This window comes from Triturus cristatus, chromosome 10 (assembly GCF_964204655.1).
Source record: "Triturus cristatus chromosome 10, aTriCri1.1, whole genome shotgun sequence".
Classification (NCBI taxonomy): domain Eukaryota; kingdom Metazoa; phylum Chordata; class Amphibia; order Caudata; family Salamandridae; genus Triturus; species Triturus cristatus.
This window is the reverse complement of record NC_140593.1, coordinates 869,832,219-869,852,861: the sequence shown is the minus strand read 5'-3', so window position 1 is coordinate 869,852,861 and position 20,643 is coordinate 869,832,219. Positions and strand designations below refer to the sequence as shown.

Below are 20,643 nucleotides of genomic sequence, written 5' to 3'. Positions count from 1 at the left end.
GGATTACAACAAGCATTTATTCTAAAAACTGGTATGTGTGTTATTAAGTTTTGTGAATTATTCACAGTACATGTAGTTTAACAATCTGGGAATAGGGATAATTTTTTTAGCGCCTAAAAAGAAGAAATTATTTTTCAACATAGAGCGAATTATTGCAAGTTAGGAGGGATTAGGAAGGCCTTCTGGCTTTGACGAATTCAGAGTGTCAGAAGCTGGGGGTTGGGAGCTGCAGAGCAACTCGGTCAGGCTGCTGAGATGCTATCTTTAGTGTGAACAATGAGTAGGCTGCCACGTTGACTTTTATGACCTTTTAAATTAGGGCCTTGCCTCTGTGGAATGCAGAATGCCCTTGCTACACGGGCCTCTAAAGGTGGGGTTTCTGGTTTCTCCATAGCATCACTAAAACTAAAGAACTTAATTCCACCGGGAAAAGGGGTTTCCTTTGAAAGTCCAAATATCATGTTAAATGCTTTGCTGATACATTGGTGCTCTAAAAAAAAAAGAAAATAGAATGATGCCTGCTATAGTTGCTCTTATTTAACAGAAAACGAAGTGTTGCATTAAGTCTTAGACAGAAAACAAGATGCAGTCTTTTTCTAAAATTTCTTTAAGGCTACATGCCTACGTGAGAATGCATTCCCAATTAAAACTTCTTTTTCACAGTGGAAATTGTAGGTGCCAAATTACTATGGAGTGTCAGTGTAACGATTTTTTATTTCTAGAAATGTAAAACTTGAGTGGCTGGATGTTGAAAGGACTGACAAGAGGGTAACAGTTAAGTAATGCAATTTATTTTTGTGTATTTGGTTCTATCATGAATTGTTCTTGCTGGTCCTGTATGTTAGAAGAGAAACAGTAGAGTTATGTTTGACAGCAGATTTCCATTGCCTGGTGATCTACTGTCAAAAAGGAGGGTAAGTATTTTAAACCTGACAAATTAAACAGGCCCAAATATTGGGTTTTGGGCTGCAGTTTTACAGTGCATAAAGTACATGACATGGTGTTGTGTGTCACCGCTTTTTACATATGCTATTGTTTTGTCTATGCTTTTTTGTGCTTGATATACAGCAAGTATATCTGATGGCTTGATGTTTTGTGCGTTTTTATTATTTTTTGCATGTTTTCGTTGTTTTTGTTGCTGCTTTTTATGCTATTACAAGTTTACCTATATTGCATGGGGATAGTCATGACGATGCCCATCGCTACGCAATAGTTGGTTGAACTTGTTCTGGTTACTAAATTCCACAGCTAATGATATTTTCATGCTGTGAACATGAGAGGCAGCACTTTACCAGTGCATGTCTAAATTGGCTATAATGGTATTAAAGAAAACTAAAAGATCTACAGGATCAAAGTATGTCACCTGTCACCTGTCACGTTATACTGCCCTTCCCTTAAAGGAACAGGCAGCCCTACATTTATGTATCCTTGATTGGACCTAAGGATGAAATTATAGATCTGTGACTAAAGGTGGCCTAATTTCTATATTACATTAGGTAATGGTGTCCTTTCTCCTAAGTAGCATATGGCCTTTGCTTCTTGAAAGGAAACTAGGTTTTCATTTTTCCCTGCAGAAGGAACTGGAACATTACCTAAGATTACCGTATATGGTGTAGTCGCCAGCGGTAGAGTTAAAATGTATGTGACTTTGGCCTTTTGTGTATCACCCGTACTCTTGGTGATGTCACATGCCTGACTACTAAATTCTTGTCCTTCCTATAGATTTTTATTTTTTTATTGCTTTTGTTTCTTCCCTGCCCAATGTCGCATTATGCTTAGTGATTGGGGATTTTAGTTGTGTCCTAGTTCCAATTCCCTTTTCCGTATTCCTTTCATCAGTCAGCCCATTTATTATTGTAGGTGTATTGTTCAGGTACATACTTCCAGACTGCAGTGATGCACCAAGAACCCCCATATTATGTACAATTCCCTTTTGCATGACCAGACTGGTTTCTAAGAATTTTCCTTAGGCCTGCTTCAATGTTTTCCAGCCTGACTGTCAGGATAGCGATAGCCTGGCTAACTGACTCAATATTATAGTAAGACAAGTTTTCCATACCAATAGGGGATATCTTGCGTTTACCCTTTTGAACATGACGAATTTTCAATGTCTATTTTTAATGTGGTTTTTACCCTTTTTGTTCCTGCTGCTTTAATTTTTGGTGGGATCAGATGTGTTCTAATCATGCAAATATCAGGACCCTCTAGTTCTTGTCTTTTGTTTTCATATCTGACTATTAGCCTGTGTATTGCCTAGTGCACCTGATATGAAAGGTTTCTACATGCCTATGATAATCTGTACCATGTGATTTCTCTATTGAAATGTCCTAGATAAGGAATTTAGAAACATTTATATGTAATCATTCAGGGAAAAAAAAATGTGTTTGCCCTATTAGACAATGCCATCATATGTGAAGACATCCATTTTAGATAGAATTTCGTGTAGTTATCTACCCTTAGATGATGGAGGCTCTCACACGGAAACCCAATTGAAAAGCTTAGAGGCACTGTTTTGCCTACTGCCTTTTATTTGTGTTGCTTCCTGAGAAAGACAGTGTATTCTGGACCAAAATTGTCCCATGGTGTGTGGCCACTCCTTTGAAGGACCACAGGCCACCTGTTTACAGTCCCCTTGTTATACAACGAACTGGTTAAAGCATCACGCTTGCTTCGTCATAAGGCGTTCAACATCAGAAAAGATGGAGGAGCTGGTTTTGCCACAGAACCGGAATTTCAGTGCAAAAGAGCGCCTGTCATGTGCTGGTAACCTCTGACAGTGTGCAGTCCCTTGAGCCCCTTGGCCTGAGTTTTTGGCCACACATACCCCCTCTTGTCCTTTGCTTCAATGGAAGTGCAGTGCACCGGCGGATCCAAGATTGACAGAAGGCACTACATTTCAGTGCCCATGAAAGAGCAGCCTGAGCGTCCTCTGACACCGAATGATGAGTGTTGGATCCTGAGAATGGTCCCGGGTCTGCACAAGATGATCTGTGCCCATGACCAATGAAGAGCATATTATTTGTAGTGTCTGAGCAGAGGAAAGACACAGGTGCACTGCCTTGAAACATTGACACCGTGAGCTGTGAGTGTTTGCCAGGAGGGCACTCCAACTGAGCAGTACCTTTTTTTTCATGAAAGGCTTGAATGAAGAGGCCCATGCAAAAGAAAACAACAGAAGAAGATTTGATGGACAATAGAAGCCTGCCAGAGAGGCTTTTTGAACGGACTCTGGGCATAGGTGGTTTCACAAGAGGTTTCCGTGTGATTGTATAGACTGGGTGTTAGAAGACTGTTTGTTTTGCTGGCATTGTCTAGTATAAGCAGAATAAAATCCATTTTCTGTGGAAAGGTGCCCCCTTTTCACCTCAGAGCATTGATGAGGGTCACCACTGTTTCACCTGAACATAAAAATTATTGTTTCATTTGTAATAGTGGTCGCTACTTTCTCCCGTTGTCTCAATATTCTTAATAACGTGTTTTCTAGTGGGTTTTAAACATGACATTGTCATTTATGGGTGGGATTGTTTTTCTCTACCCAATTGACTTCTGCACCCGCTTCTCAACCTATGTCTTTTTTCCACTACTGTTTCTTTGCACTCTTTTCCTGAACATGAGCAGGTTAAAAGATTAGAATTCGTAAGCAACTCCTCTATACAGCTTCTGCATCGACACTAGTTAGTAGTGAACATCACTAGATAGAGGTATTCCTTATTTTGGCCTGCCATATGTGGCCTTTGTGCTTCTTCGTGTTCAAGGAGACCTGTCCAGAGAGAGAGTCCAAGTACTAGGATTTTGCTCCATCAGCAACATCTTGATGATCTGGTGAATATAGACCTAGACTAAGATCAGTATGAGTATAGTGATTGCCTATGTAAGGGCAAAAGGAGGGTCTGTCGTACTTTGGTATTTGGGACCACGTAGAAGACAGGGCCCTACCCCTGTTTATTCATGTATTAGCAAACCGCGATTGGTCAATGCGGTATTTACAAGCGCTTTGCATAACGTCCCATTGCCAAATGCACTATGTATACGTTATTCTACATTGACTCCGTGGGTTCCATCTTGGAGCGATGGCCATCTTAATAAGTTGCCCTCACATAGACAAACACATTATAAGCCTTTAGAATACATGTACTTTCTGCTTGACTTCTCCATGACCTGGGCAGCTGGTCTCCGCTGCCCCAGGTCAGTCCGGTCTCACGAGCTCCCCTTCCTCCGGCCACCTGTGATTAGCATCAGGGCTTGACACACCATAAAGTCCTTTCATCGCACACAAGCCTCCGGCTAATCACTTTCGCACCTGCTTGTTCCTGCTTTATGGCCTGTTTCTCTAAACAGGAGATGCTCATGTTTATTGGGGTCAGATGTGGGATCTGAGCCTTGCTCGGTAAATAATTGCGGGCTGGCTGAACTGAAATGTGAGATTGCAATCACGACTCTGCTTGTTCTTTGAAGTAAAATATGTGAATGACCAACTGCAAGAGAAGGGCGGTGTTGCCCAGAGCATAATATGCATTATAAAAGAGAACACTGGTTTTCGTTCTGCAGACTGCCTCATTCAGTTGCTAAGGCTTCTGTGCGACGTAGTCTCACTCACTGAGTTTAATAAAGATGTCTTTTCATATTTCAGCTTCTGTTGCCAAGTTCTTTGTGATATTATCAAGACATGCAGACTTTTATAATACCACATCAGGAAGTACTCGAAGTCATAGGGTGCTACCCCTAGCACCTCTGGAGTCTCAAAAATTGGAGTACTTCAATAAGACACAGCGCTCTAACACACTGGCACTCCTTCTGTCAGTTGATGCAGAGAAGGCCTTCGACCGTGTACACTGGTCACACCTCATCACTGTATCAATATACTTAAACAGTTGTATGTTGAGCCCCAGCTTCTTTTTTACCACAATAACCACTTTGTTTTTTAACTGCAACTGGTTCTCAAAGGTGATTTCAGGCAGAGGGGGTACATTCTCCAAAATTAGACCCTAAGGGGTAGCAGCTGGAGGTAGACAAAGGATGTGGGGCACAGGCTAAGGTCCCAAAGGCTATGAGGACCGCTTGCAGTACAAACCAGCCAAAGGATACATTTGGGTATTAAACAACGCCATGCTAGTACCCTCACAAGATGCACTAGAAGTTGAAGTCATGAGCTATTGTACATTCAACATTTCCACTGTATAATTTAAACCCAAGGGAGGAGTACCCTCCTGTACACTGGGGTCCAATGGTTGGAGGACACCTGATAGAGGCATTGAGCCAACAGATGGAGCAGAAGCAATAAGAACAGGCCTCTCCTTGGGCTGTTGAACTATAGATGCCCGAAACCCAGCCCTTCGGTTGGGGACAAGAATCTTAAACTGAGAAAAAACTGTAAAATGGCATTTTCAACACTGGAAAGTCTCTTTGCAGAAGATGAGAAAGAAAGAGCCACCATGGACTCTAACTTCGCTGCCAGTCTATCCACAAGTCAGTCCACAAGTAAATTACAGCATTCAGAAGAGACCAAGGGTGCCACCACCTAAGGAGAACTATGTAGAAGTCTTATTCAAAGGGCCCTTAGCTGGGTGTTTTTCTGTAGTTTGCAGGGGGGCAGCTAAAGTACGATCAGCAGGTTGATGCACAATGGCTGGGGCTTGAAAAACATGCAATCTATTTACAGGCATGTCCTGTGTGCCAGCAATATTTGATGGATTACTCATCATTGGCGTGGGTGTTATGTCACAGACAGTCACACTATTCCTGACTATGGGGGTCAATACGATGGCGGACGGACTTCAGTCCGTCCGCCATCATTTCATACTTGGGACCGCCCACCTACAAGTCGGCAGTCCCACAGTATGAATTACGTTGCGACCGCCACCATAGGTGCCCCCCCAGGTCCCGTGTTTGGGGGCAAGGAGATAAGGGGAACCCACAATAGGCCCCCAAAGTTCCTTTCCGCCTGCCTGTTCATGGCGGGTTCACCACCATGAACAGGCAGGCGGAAAGGGACATCGTAATCTAGTAGGCACCGCCACCGTTGTTGGGACTACTAGCCCCACTACTAGCCCCTCTGCCGCACTGGTGGGCTCAAGGAGCACGTCGGATGCGTGGCAGTCGGTCTTTACGACCGCCACACATCCGACCGCCATCATAATATGGCGGGTGGTAAAGTTGGTCACGATGGCGTGGGAGACCGCCACTGAAAGACTGTTAGTGGTGGTCTCCCTGCCATCGTAATAACCCCCTATGTTAGGGTCCAGCACACCTACACCGAGTTCTATTTCCAGAGTGCACATTTCCTAGGTAATGGCGCCCACATCGGATTTTGAAAGCCTCAAAATTTTAGGACCTTTACTGGAGAGGTTGACCTCACCTAGAGTAGTATTAAGTTCATTCTTACCATTACAAAGATGACCAGAAGACACAGCCAAGAGGGAGTGCCAGATCCAGTCTCAGTCAGCCACGGATGTTCCCAGATGTCTTGGCCCCGGAACTCGCCCAGGCACTCCCGCAAGCGTCCCATGCAGCGACTGTAAAGTGGCCAAATAAAGGCTGCAGCCCCTGCCTCCTGGGTCGATGGAATTATGGGCCTTGAAGTCCATTACTTGGCCCCCGATAGCAGCAGCCTCAAGCAGCAGCAGCTGGCATTAACAAGCGCAATAATTATTGCATCAACATGAGGCCACTCCGAATCAGACCCTTTATGTGCCAGGGAAGACTGCAGCTCAGCTGCTTGTGATGTGCATATGTTGTGTCAACTAAACTTGCACAGCTACCAGTAGTGCACCTTCTCGTTCTGGCTGGGGAGTCATCTGATGCATACAATGTCTGTGTCCATGTGTGTGAGCAGGAAGCTTGTGCATCTGCTTAATACACTGCATTTGTTTTGTGAGAAAAAAGCTTGCAATTCGGCTATCTCTTTTGTGCTTTCGGTCTGTGACCTGAGTTTAGCTTACACTGTTGATGACAATAATGCTGGGACCTTATTTATCAGCGAAGTCAAAACTGCTGTCCTTGGTGCAAGTGTATTTTGCGTGAGAGAGTCTTGTCCTGCTGCTACTTGAAGACCATGTGCGTTTTTGGGTAAAAAAAAAAGACATGTCAATTACATTGTGTTGGATACCATATAGCATTGTCCCTCATGGGACCTATTGAAATGATGGTCTTTTCCTTCAGACTACTAAAACATATATGACGTCAACGTATCTGCTAAGAAATCCAATCAGTGACCATTAAAATGTTAAGTGACCGTGCTGTGCAGTTGTACTGGTCCATTCAATATATCAAGTGCTTAATTTGAGACAGTGTTTGCAAGTAGGGCCCAGCTGCACTCTTTTTGGGTCCACAACTTGTTTTCCCATCATTAGACTTTGACCCAGGCCAAGAGAGAAAAAGACAGAAAAAGCGGAAAGGAAAAGGGTGACGGAAGAACAGTGACAAAAGGAGAAAGCAAGGACAAAAAAAATCCGGAAAGTGAAATAAAGGGGACAGGGAGTTTAGGGTGATGGATGAAAGAGGCAAGAGGAGGAGTCAAAACTACACAGCTTTCATATTCGGCCCAACAATCATAACATTCTGGTTTCTGAGAAAAAGCTTGGGCGCTTGTTAATATGCAAATTAAGCACTTAATGCACACCAGCTCTTTCAAAAAGAGCCAGTACTGTCTATTTGAAATTAATAGCAGATTGCTGAAACGTCACACGACCACTGTGCAAGTTCTCATTAGAAATTCTGGAATTAACCGACTGGCTGGTACTATAAATATGTCTTCTTCCAGGTGTACAAAGAAGTTGCCACTTTCAACATATAGCAAGCATAATGAGATGTGCTAGTTCTTCCAACTCAAAGTATGGCGGTCCTGCTGAGAAGAGAACATCCTCTACACATTAAAGTGCACTAGCCCTGCCGGAAGGACATGCTGGTCTTGTCTGGTTAAAGGAACTTCGGCAATACTCACCAGCCAAGGTTTCTATACCATTCAAGGAATGGCAGTCTTGGAGAACAGTGTTGCTAGGTCCCATTCTATGGATAGCTTGTATGCTTTAGAGCATCTTGCACTCGAACTGCTTGGTACAGGAAAAAGAAAATTACAACCCCACGGTCTATTTATATCAGTGGTGTCCAAAGCCAGTCCATGAGGGTAAAACCTATGCCAGAAGCTCAGATCGCCTTGGGATACATTCGGATAAATGAATTCAAACTGAAATCCTGAACATAGGGAGATGTTACCCAGAAAATCTGGTATAGATCTGGCTTTTATGGAATAACATTAGAGACTAGAAAAAAGTGCTAGTTCGTATATATAATATGTGAAAATTAAACTATAAACACACTGTCAATTTCACTCCGGCTAAGCTTTTCACTGTATAAAAACAAGCGGAGAAATAGGCATTCTTAATGCCTTGGGAGGCATGGACGTGTTTATCCACTGCATTGAATCAGTTTCCTTCTTTGAAAGCAAGTCAAAACATTTTTTACAAAAAATAATAATTGACCATTGGAAATTAGAGCAGAATTGAAGCCATTTTGAGCTCTATTAAACTAATATTGAAAGTACAACTATTCTTGTAGCTATTTCACTCTAAATATTTTTCCATCGCGATTTTCACTGGTTTTTCATTCCATCATGTCTTTCCCATCTTTTTCTATTGCTTTACACACATTCAAGATTCACTTACCTGGGAATCGTTTGCTTCTTTCCTCCTCCTTTTCTCTGGATAGTTTATTTGCTGATCACAAGGTACTCTTTTCTTCAGTTTATCTTCTTTCCTTCGATTATCACCTCGTTCTGTGCTGTTTTTTACATAACCCTTCATTTTCTTCTCTAGCCTAACATTTAGTTTTTCTTGCTCTATCTCAAGTGGGTTTCTCTTTTGTCTTCGTCGCTCCTCTAGTTTCTCCGAGTGGGTAGTCTCAGCTTGGTCATACAGCTCACTGTTGTAGCAGGTCCAATTGTTCTGCTCCACCATCAGCTCAATCATGGTGAGAAGCTCAGTGACCTGCTCCTCCCGCTCTTCTGGGGAGGCTCTGTTATTAAAGGCACAGTACCGGTTTCCACACTTCTTAATCAGCCTCTGCAGATCTTCACTGCCTGAATTTTTAATGTACTCATGTATGGAGACATCTTCTAAATCATCCTTTCTTGTGAACACAATCATCATGTACCTCACTGCTTGGGCTCCAAAAGCATCCTGGATCCACTCAATGGTGTTCTTCTCTTCCTCTGTAAATCGGCCGATCCTCACCACCAACACAATGGCGTGAGGACCGGGAGGAGAGAAGGTGACCCATGATCTGACCTCCTGTACGACCTGTTCAGGAGTAAGCACCGTATCAAAGGTGCCGGGTGTGTCAACAATAACAATTTGTTTCCCTTTCCGTTCCACTGCCTCCTTTTTGCATGTCTTGTTCACTGCTGTCGAACTGGCGCTGGAGTCAAACCTCTTCTCACCCAGGATGGTATTTCCTGTCGCACTTTTCCCAGCTGATGATTTGCCCACAAGCATCAGACGCAGTTGGGGTTCTTCTGCACGCATCATGTGATCTGGAGCGGGTGACATCATTCATGTACTTGTTAAAATGCACACTTTGTACTTTCCATCAGACATAAAACATTTACAGTGAGATTTCAATAGTGGAATAATACACACGTGTGACATTTGTGTTTCCATGTAAACAGCGAACAGGACCCCTCTTGTCTCATCAATTCATTCACCTATTAGTGGCGCAGATCTGCAGGCCCTATTGGATCTGTACCCTTTGCAATCATATCGAATTTTTATATGACATTTGCAGCCCAGTTTGTCAATTGTTCTATATTTGGCTAAATCTGCTTCAACTCTATTAGCCTTTCAAAGCAACAACCAAAATCCATGATAGCTGTGAGATGCTAGGACTTAAAATATCTGATCCCGTGTTTAATAATGTTTTCTACCATCCACTTGCTAATTTTTCTTTGCTTCCACCGGCAAGAGAATGTTTGTTAATGTACCACAACACAGGTGGGGAATCATTCAAGGACTGAACAAAATGAGAATGAACATACCAGGAATATCTTTCTAAAACGTTTTTGTTAAGTTTGAAAACTGTTAGCGCATGATGAAGGGTGTCCTTGAAATCTAAATGCACAGAAGCAAAAGGTCAACAGCAAAGAATACTCATTGATGAAAAATTACATTTGAAGCACATGCTCTGAATTATGGAAAACAAAGAAATACACTTAAATTAATTTGTATTGAGAAAATACATCTGATAGAGTGGAGAATTCATACCCTACATGGGGTACCTGTTAGGAGTACAATGTAACCGTCAGTAGAATTCAATGTTATGGGAGAATGAGATGTTAGAAGACAATGTGAATCAACTAACATGTTACGGGGAAAGTTAATGTAATCCAATGTAGGGCTTGATACTTATCGCTTAAAACGTGCACTTACCATTGTAGTCAATGTAACTTGTTTTAGGTCTCTCTAGTAAATACGATTCAATGATGTGTTAATAATCGATAGATGCGTTCTTAGGTTAATGACTTACATCTAAAGAGGTGTCTTAATGTAGTCAGCTGATGTATTTGCAAGCTTACATTGTATGGTACATTTATTCACTTAGCTTGATTCATAGGCCTTGATTTGTACTACTCTTGTAGTGTCTTCGTTTCTGATATTAGTATTCAAACGCTTATGGGAAATTCGCAGAATGCTTATATCTCACATTTGCTTTGTCGGTGGACAAAGTACTAGAGGAGAGTAGGGTTTTTTTGGGCAAGGTTACAGAATGAAAGAGTTGCAGTAAGCTTGGTCACAGGAAATAAGGTGGAGGGAGGTGTTTTCACATGGGAGACGGAGAAAAGTCAAGGACGAGCGGTTACAGAGGGGCGTGTGCATGGAGAAGGCGGTGAAGGGAGTCAACGTCATGGAGAAGTTTGAGGCTGAGCCCATTGTTGCAACTTGTGAGACAAAAAGCAATATGGACATTTGATTAATACAATTTTATGTATATAATGCCTTGTAGAGAGGTACAGTTACCCCCATTCCCGCTTGATTTCCTGACAGAGAGCACTGCGCTGACAAGCTTTCTTTCCTTTGCTTGTGGCTTCGTGCCTTAGATCCACGTTATGGCAGTGTGAATTCTTAGGACGACTTTGCCCACTGACACCTTTCTTTCCTCTCTAATGTCCTATGCTTGGGCCTAAATGTAGGGATGCCACTCTAGAGCTAGAGTAGGGATAGTTAGAATTAAATGTTGTATACAGGACAAGCGCTGATGCAAGAAGACTTGAGCTTTTGTTTCCTCATCTCATGCATAATTGTAATTGAGCTGCTTGTTCTTTTCATGCTTTATCGAGTAAACCTTTTAGGGAGGTTTGGCATTCTTTTATTTCCCTTGTGTTTCTATACTCTCATGCTAAGGTTTGAGTATGTCCAACTAGATTTGGATTTGTAACACAACTGAATAACCTTCAACTGGTTGTCGATTTGGGTTCTTATGTAACCATTTGTGTTACATTGTATGTCCAGCGACTCATGAGTTCATCTTCCGCCTACACCTTAATGCTACTAAAAAGAACCATTGAGGACCCGACATTGGAATGAATTGAAAAGGTGGGCCAGGATCCTTCACATCTAAAATCATTGATTTAGGAACACCAAATGAGCCTTCGCAATTGCTGATCTAACAAAAGTTTAAATCAGAATCAATGCAAGTTTTCTGGATACAGAGTGACACATACCCATAATATTTGGCAGCCATATCATACAGGTTGGAAATCTTGACTTTTTACCCACATCTCTACCTATTGTGGGATTGGTCATCTGTGTCCCACCTTATTCTTTTGCTCTTCCAGTGACAGTCTTGTTTCTCTCCTTCAGTTATTTGCAACCTATGTTGTCACCTTTATATCTCCTTGATAACTTTAATCTACACTTACTCTCTGTTTCTTTCTCTACTTGAGTACTACCATCTCAAACGTCCTCGTCATATTTCTGGTTCCATTACACTTTACTTCTGATATGGAATCCTTCATAGCAACTCACCCAGTGTCTGCAAGAGATGACTAACATTTCACATCTTCTTTTTTACACTTATGAGATCCTTTTTCGCCCAGTTTCGAACTTTTATTTTGACAAAAATATAGTATATACATGAGCTTGGCGTTGGTTCAGCATCCTTCAGTCATTGGCTTCCGACTTGTCAATCACATTTTGTCTCAGCATACATTGAATCTGGCAATGGGTTAAGATGTTCCAGGCACTGGCCTGGCTGCAGACAATTGTCATGCTATAGGAGGCTTGTCAGGAATGAGCAGTTAATGGTGCCAAGTCCAGTGTAATTTTTTCAGTAATTGAAAAAAACAGATACTATCATTATGTTAACATAGCAGTTAAAGTTACAAAATGTTTGCGGTGTTCGCTGGTTCAAAATTAAGCCAGACTGGATCTAAATTAAGCCACACTACTCCAGTGTGTTAACACAATGCTGCTAGGCCTGAGGCTAGGTTACTCTGATTACTTACTGGTGATCTTCATTACTCTTCTTCTAATTCATACTCATCACAGTCACTACCTTTTAGGTGGATCCCACATGTGAGACAGCAACAAAACAGAAATACTGAATACTAATGTCCCACCAACCATACTGGGTAACATAAAAGGGCTGACATTCTCAGCATTTTCCTGTACTTTCCAATCCTAGCCAAAGGTGTAGAACAAGGAGGGAGGGTGATATGTAAAGACTGTGATGTGGACAAGTTGGACTACAAGTAATGAATATTACCTCAAGAGATGCCTCATCCGAGTCATTACTTTTAAAGTAAAGGCCTTTGACAAAATACAACTAGTCACACAAATATGCAATCAAACTTTAATGCATATAGGCGAACAGTATCCTGAAAAAGTGCATTAATACACACATTTAAGCTCAATAAGAAATATTCACAAAGTAGGAGAATTAAGAACCCAATCCCAAAATTGTTCTCTGACTCAACAATCTTTTGTTGGACGTAGTGTTTTATAAACATATGATTACATGATTAAATAATAACAGAATACTTGTACATTGCAAATATTACATATTGATATTTGAAGTTATTACTCAAGAGATCCATATCTAAATGATAATGCAAAAGTCCCTTGTTATGCATTAGATATTATATATAGGTATATATATAATAATAATAATAATTCACCAATAAATTTACCAATAAATCAATGCTGGTTTGCTGATTTTGGAAGTTGGACAGATACAGTCCATAAAGAACAGGAAAACATTGTTCTTTGTGAGAATGTAGAGGTTCAGCTAACATGTGTTTTTCCCTATAGTAGCAAGTGAGCCTAGGGATTTTTCAAGGCAAGTAAGCAAGAGTATTCAATCCTGAGAGCTGAAATGTTTTATCGCAAAGCAAGAAAAACAACCATGCGGCTGGCCACATCTTAACCGAAATATTACAAAGCCTAATTTGTGTGCTTCTATGTGAATATCAGTAGTCACTGGACTGGAGGAGCTACTTGGATAGCAAACTGAATGAGATGTTGCTTTGGGCTCTAGCGGCCCGCTGCTGCTTCTCCAGAAGAGGCTCTAGGCGTACTTGCTGCTATAGGGTGAAGTACAAGTTAGATGATTGTCTACACTCTCACAAAAAGTGTGTTCTTTATGGATTGTACATGTACAACTTCCAAAATCAGCATCAATTAATCTGCATATATATTGGAGATTTAATATTAAATATACATGTGCATAATCAAAAATGTAAACATTGACTTTTGCATTATCATTTAATTATGGACCTCTTGAGGAACTACTTAAAATATCGATTTCTAATGTTTGCTATGTATATGCATTCTGTTATTATTTAATCTGTATATATCTAGGTCTATGTGCTTTAACCTAGTTTGATGCAGTCACACTCAATGGAAAAATTGTTGTTACGTTAATAGGACATTATAGGACAGAGGAAACAAGTAAATAGCCCATTTACTTAATGCTTCAGTCATATAATCAGATGACCAAGTTGCTGGTATGCAGATCTCTTGAACAGAAACACCCTGAACTTTTTTCCAAGAGGCCGCCATCCCTTGTCTAGAAAGTCCTTCAATAGTACCAAGAATTACCTCATTTTCATTTAAGTAATCCAGCATAATGTTGATATAACCCATCTGTTCAAAGTCATTGTATTTGCTCTCTCACCTTTTTCCTAACTGGCCAAAGGTAAAAAAGGATTTTTCTAAGTTTTGTACTCACTTGAACTGTTGCCATAAACGGACAGAACTCTTTTAACATCCAAAGTATCCAAATGTTGTTTGACCACTGAAGAAGTATGGAAAGAGTGAAGAATAATGCTTGCAAAATATGAAAAGATGAGTTAATCTTTGGAATAAGGAAAGATCAAGTTTGAGAATTACATAAACTTCATAGCAGAGAAGCAGGCCATTAAGACGAGGTTAAATGTTAGCAGTTCAATAAGGAGAAGTGAGATCCATAGGAAAATATATGTTTATGGTTCAAAGGGATGATAACTAAGGAAAATGTGGGATTTTAGCCACGGTTTGAGGTTTGGAGGACATTGTAGGTATAAAAAGGTAGTGGGTTCCCAGCAAGTAACACCACCCAGGACTCCCCTGGGTGACTAAGTTTCAGAAATGTCTAAGCTTGGTAGGGTTCCCTGTGTTGCTACCAAGCCCATGCCTAAATTCCACAGCTGCCCACGCAGACAAAAAGGGTTGACACCTCCATGTAGTGTTTTGTGGCCTTTCCTGTCACGAGTGCTAGGCACACCCACACAAATAGGGTAATGTTTTTGTAGGGGGAAGTGTGGGAATATAGAAGAGTAGAACATTTTTTATTTCCAATTTTATTTATCGCCACATTTGGATTCAAAATGTAAATGCTGTCACTGCTGTTTATCCTATCGTAACCTAATATTGCTACCTTTGTAGATTGTTTGTGATTGACGCACAGTTTGCAGCATGGGCAGGCCGACAATTGATATCTATGTAATAGTATGTGCATCTTGCACATACACGGGAGTATGTCTTTCATTTTCACGATGTTTCTTTCACTTCTGGGCCATACGCTGTATATGAGGCATGCAGGTTATTTAAAAGGCACTGAATATAGAGGTACAGTTAGGGAGCATGTTCTTAGTATCATTTGTCGGAAAGGCTATCCACCCTTCGTTTCTCCAAGGTAAATGTCACCCCTTCATTTTTTACTTTTTATTCCACTGCTTTTCACATAATCATTTAATCAGTAGTCTCACTACTGTTCTCTACATTTTGTGGAATTTTGGTGCACTAGTGGTGGTGCAGAGTTGTAGAATGCTGAGAGACCAAGATTCATGTGTTTTCACTCGCATAATCATCAGGGTATTGAGTCAATCTGCGAGTTGAGAGGTAAAGACTTATATGAACTCGTTTTGAGTTAGTTAACATTGAATAATATTCTGGGAATTAACACAGATGTTTTCCACCCACAGATGTGTTTGTAATTTATGGATTGATAGTTTACTGTAATTCACCATATAATTGAGGGAGGCAGTACCTTGCATTTTATCGTGCACGATTATTGCATTTTTACAATATATTTGGGTCACATTTTCATTTTTATAACGTGTGCAGTGCACCTTATAGCACTGGTTTTCACCTTCACACACCATTATTCATGGTTTTGTTTGGTGGGGCACATGTTCACCATTGCTTCTTGAAGTTGTGTGGTCTTGACATTTCCACTGTGCTCACACACCGCATAAGTATCTGATATTGAAGCACATGGGCACAAATGAATTGCAGTGAGACATCACATGGTATGTTGGACACTATTTTGCACTTGGATTCACATGTTGCATGCAGCATGGTTGTCAGTTGTCACCCCTCAATCCTTTGCAACTCCCTACAAACTGTTCTGACTGGACCTTCTTATGTCTTACATTACAGGTACCCCTAATGAAATGCTTTTCCTGAAATGCATTGGGTTTACGTCATAATTGTCAATTAATGACACATTTTGAATTGTCAGTTTCTGCCACTACGAGTTTGAAGCAGTACACTGTACGAAGTTTTGAATATTATCATTACTATGTCTTCAATGAAGCAACTGAAGCATCGAAGAACATCATTTTTGTTTCGATTAACTCTTTCACCATTGTGGATTTTGTTTAAATTGAGCAGCCTGTGACCTTAAGGGTTGTGCATTCTGGGTCTGGTTGACCATTTAGTCATCAGCTATTGCAATTCATTTACTCTCATGCAGTGGGCAGGGCACACACCACTATTGCACACCAAAGGTTGTTTTAAGCTACAACAGAAGTGAAGGTTGATTATTTTATGTAATATTTGAAAGTACATTCTATCAGAATCTTCATTAAAATAAACCCTTTGCCAGGCTCAGACCTTTCTTTTTAATAAATATACGTCATCCCTAGGGTAGGCCCTGAACAGCCCAGAGGGCAGGGTGCAGTGTGTTTAAAAAGATGGACATGCACGTTAAAGTTTTATATGTTCTGGCAGTGAAAAACTCTTGAATTCATTTTTCACTACTGCATGGTCTACCTCTCACATAGGATAACATTGGGTTACCTTATTACATTTAATAAGCGATAACTTTCAATTGGGAGTAAGTAGGCAGATCAAGTTTGGTGTCTATAGAAATGTAATTAAAACAACTTCTTTAATAGTCAAATCGGATTTTTGATCACAATTCTGAAAATGTCACCTTGAGAAAGTTATCATGATAATTGATAAAATGCACTCCTATTCTGTAGTTCACATTTTGTCAGTGATTGTAACTCCATTGCAAGATGCTAGCGTACTGGCTTGTAACCGCGCTCCGTCCCTTTAAGAAAGTTGGCATTTTCCTGTCCCAGCCATTTGGTGTCTGCTGCCTGCATCCTGGCACAAATGACTAGGTGTAGTTGGCAGTCAGCCTTTGTGTATTGCTACCAGACAGTGAGACAAATGGAAGATAGGTGTTGGGAGGATGGGTCCCTCTAAGTTAATGAGGGGGAGGAGGAGTCGCCAATCCCACTTGCACATCACAAAGGCCCTGCCTGAGCACTCTTACCAAGGGGTTAGACATTAGTCTATTGTGATCCCATACAATCTGGGGGCAGGGCAGGAAGGCAGATCATTCCAACCATTTCAAGGTGGTGAAAAACCCCAGAACGTCTCCTGCTTCAAAATGGGCACCAGAAATAAATATTGGACTTAAGATCTCAACTCTTCAGATCACTTCTGGACCTGTGGACAATGCCAGGGAAAAGTACTGTCCAGCTGTGAAGTCTGCACGGCTTACCTGCTTTGCTGCTCAAGGCCTTCTCTGCTGTCCAAAGATTGCTGTTGCTGCACCAGGACTCTTCTGCTGTGAACTGCCCTGCTGTGACTGAACCCAGGCTGCCTGTGTATCCCAGGACTCCAAGATCTCCAAGAGTCAGTCGGCTGCCCTCCTGTTCTCAAGCCACAAGGACACAACAGGCTTCACTGGGCCATGCATCTCCGATGCAGGACACCGCATCACCCGAAAGCTTCTCAACCTTGATCCAGCACAACATATCTCAACACTGAAAGCCGCAGCTCAGAAGCAGAACCATGCATCACCTAGCCAGCTCCCCCAGCCCGACCCAGTGCAACGCATCTTAACACCGACAACCAGCACAACTCAATGCTGCATGGCGCATCTCGATGCAAGTCTTCGCAAGACCGAGCAACTTTGCCAGCACCGGCCAAGTGTGACACACCGTGATCTCAGCACCGCCGCTTTGCTATGCAAGTCTTCGCAAGCCTCAGCGGCTTCCTTGACGACTATGTTAGACTTCACATCTCAAGCTCCAGTCGATGTCCATGACTTTGCTGCGCAATGCGCCTTAGCACAGGACCTCTCTTCGCAAGCTCCATGGCAGCTGTTTCGCGATGTTGCCCAGACGCAACTCAACGTAATGACTTTGCATTGCTCCGCAGCTAGGATTTTACGTACTGTTGTTCAGCGGGCCCAACTGGGTCCCTGTAGGCAACCAGCACTCCATCGCAGTCAGTCTGAACTTGTGACTTTGTCCCTGTCTTGTGTAACCAGATAACCCCCATTGGCACTTTGTATTTTTTGGCATAATATTCACTGAAATCTTTAAAAACTGAATGTCTCTGGTTCTACTGATTGGATTTTAGTTGTCTTGGTGTTAAATTATTATTTAGAGTTTTTTCGATTTTTTTCTAAATTGGTTTGGGATTTTTATTCTGTGGTGTTTTAATTTTGTTTCTGTTTGTAGTGCTGCATTTATACTTTACACATAGCCTTAAGTTAAGCCTGACTGCTCTGTGCCAAGCTATCAGAGGGTTGAGCACAGGTTAATTTGGGGTTGTTTGTGATGGCACAGTGCCAAGAATTGTGGTTGTTGCTTGAGTAGGGTTTCACCCACCTCAGTCAGTAACCCAGTTTCCAACGACAAAGACACATGCACTTAAAATAAGAAAGAACCAATCGACACCTGAATACCATGCCAGTTGTTATCACATACTCACAGTTTGGAAGCACTGCTAATATGCGTTACCTACAGCACTGCGAGAATAGGTTCAAATCATACTTAGAAAGGTAGTACAGTAGATGCAGTTTTGCAGAGATCTTTACTGGACTTGTACATCTTTGAGAGACATCTGTTGGTGATCAGTTTCTCATACGTTTCACTATGTGTAAAACTAAATAAACATGTGTTCTTCATATGTTGAGGACATTAATGCCATTGTATGTGTAATAATAGTAGCAAGAGCCCAAAAACATTTCAGTTAGTATTTTTTACTTTAAAATAATCCTTATTGGTGTAATTGTATGATTATACCTACAAAGATGATACATTATTAAATGAACGTCCTATGTTCCTTACCGACATTGAAAACTAGTGCAACATACTTTCTTTCATTTAGGTTCTCCTGGTATTATCACACACATATGTTCAGGTTTTATTTAGAAACGATTTGCCTGCGTTATGAAGTTTTACAGTAAAATGCCTAGAATATCCATGTTGATAGCTTGGCTAGCAGCACAGCATGCCTGCCCAGAGTTTCTATCCAGCCTTGCTATGCAGTTAACCTATTGTGAAACAAAGTCCTTCGAAAACAAAAGCATTTATAAACAAACCCGCGAACACACACAAATCTTTAGCAGGGACAGTTTAAGGATTTGGGGGAATCTTAAGAATTTTGGGGGCATGGGCAAACTTATTTTTGGGGCCCCAGTTCGGAACAGTTTTAAATTTATGATGCAATTCCCGCTGTTTTACCCCCTCTTTGTCCAGGTCAGTGACAGTGCACAGGCACACTGGTCCAAAGTCTGATTGTTTTTACAGTTAATATTCAGGGATAGTGACGTGTATTTTCAATATTGTATAACAGCAGCAACTCATTTATATTACTGCAGATAATGTCTATGACACCCTCCTATTTCTCGTATGTGAGATCCTGTTTTTATCTGAAATAAACGTTTTGTTATGGATGTCGAATGAAAAATAAACACAACATTACTCTGCAAAACGTCCGTAATAGCCTCTCACACATCACCCTCATAAAAAATTAATTAAAGGAGAACAGTATCTAAAACAATCTGTTTTAGGATTATTCAGGGTCATCAGGGCCCTCTCTGCAGAATAATGCTGATTCTAATAAAGCACCCCCCTGAAAGGCGGGTGCTTTGAGCCAGGCAGGGCACATTGACCCTGACTTAAAACGTCACAGATCTTTAGTATCCCTGTCTATACCCGACCGAAACTGCTCTAGCCCAAGGGAAGAGAACCTGTCCGTGCTGACTGCACAGGTGCCTTTTAGAAGGAGCACACGGTATTGCAGTATTTTTACTCGGTGCCGAACTGTTGCTAGAGGGAACGTGTATTATTGCTGTATTTCCACTCTTTGCCTGTCTGTGGTTAGAGGGAACGCGTAACTCTGCATCGTTTACGTACCTCTTCTTTGGTCGGATCGCGGGTCTGCAGTTTTTCCCTCAGTGACTGCAGTGGGCTCGGCCTCGTGCACCTGGCTCCAGAGTCAATGATCAGCTAACCAGGAAACTGCCGCTCATAAAAGACAGGAGCTGACGCCTCCCTCTCGGTGTCTGCTTTTGTTGAAAAGAAAAGGAGCGACTTAAGAATGTAGGATAGTGGAAAAAAAACGAGAACGTATTATCTTTTTTGTGCTCTGTACGTCTAGAATGGTACCGGCTGCAAAGAAAAAAACGTACAAAAAAATAAAGCGTGCTTTGTCATTGTTACATTGGTTATAGTTTGTTTTAATGTATCGTAGACTTACGTTAAAAGCCTCATTAGGTTTGAGTCTGCCCGGTGACAGTATGCACCATGCACTTTTGATTCACTAGTTTGCATTTCACATGTATTAGGGCACTCGTCCAAGGTCATCATGACCTTGTGACAGTCATACCTCTCTGGTTTGACAGTTGCTACTAAAGCGTCTCCATGGGTTTAAAAGTGTAGGGGCAGGGTCATCTAAACAGCCTGAAGACAGGTAGAAAGCGAAGGGGCATATCAACAACAACCAGCGATAATTATCGCTCAGCGCTCTTAGCGTGAGGATAGTTATCGCCGGCTAGCGTGAATTTTTATCGCTGAGATAGCGTGCTATTAGCAACGCTTATCTTAATAGCGATAAAAATCTACACGCTAACAGGCTAACGTGA

General features: G+C 41.5%; 1 protein-coding gene across 3 annotated transcripts in view; it reads right to left on the bottom strand.

Moving 5' to 3' along the window:
• LOC146796136 (GTPase IMAP family member 8-like) overlaps positions 1-20,049 on the bottom strand; it is a 132,550-nt gene extending 112,501 nt beyond the window's left edge. For all 3 annotated transcript variants that reach the window (XM_085628522.1, XM_085628523.1, XM_085628524.1), the window contains exons 1-2: positions 19,916-20,049; positions 8,661-9,526 (exon numbers count right to left, since the gene is read on the bottom strand). In XM_085628522.1, the coding sequence (XP_085484648.1) occupies positions 8,661-9,521 (861 nt within the window). In that variant the 5' untranslated portion in view covers positions 9,522-9,526; positions 19,916-20,049. The remainder of the gene's footprint in view (positions 1-8,660; positions 9,527-19,915) is intronic.
• Between the last annotated feature and the right edge of the window lie 594 nt (positions 20,050-20,643).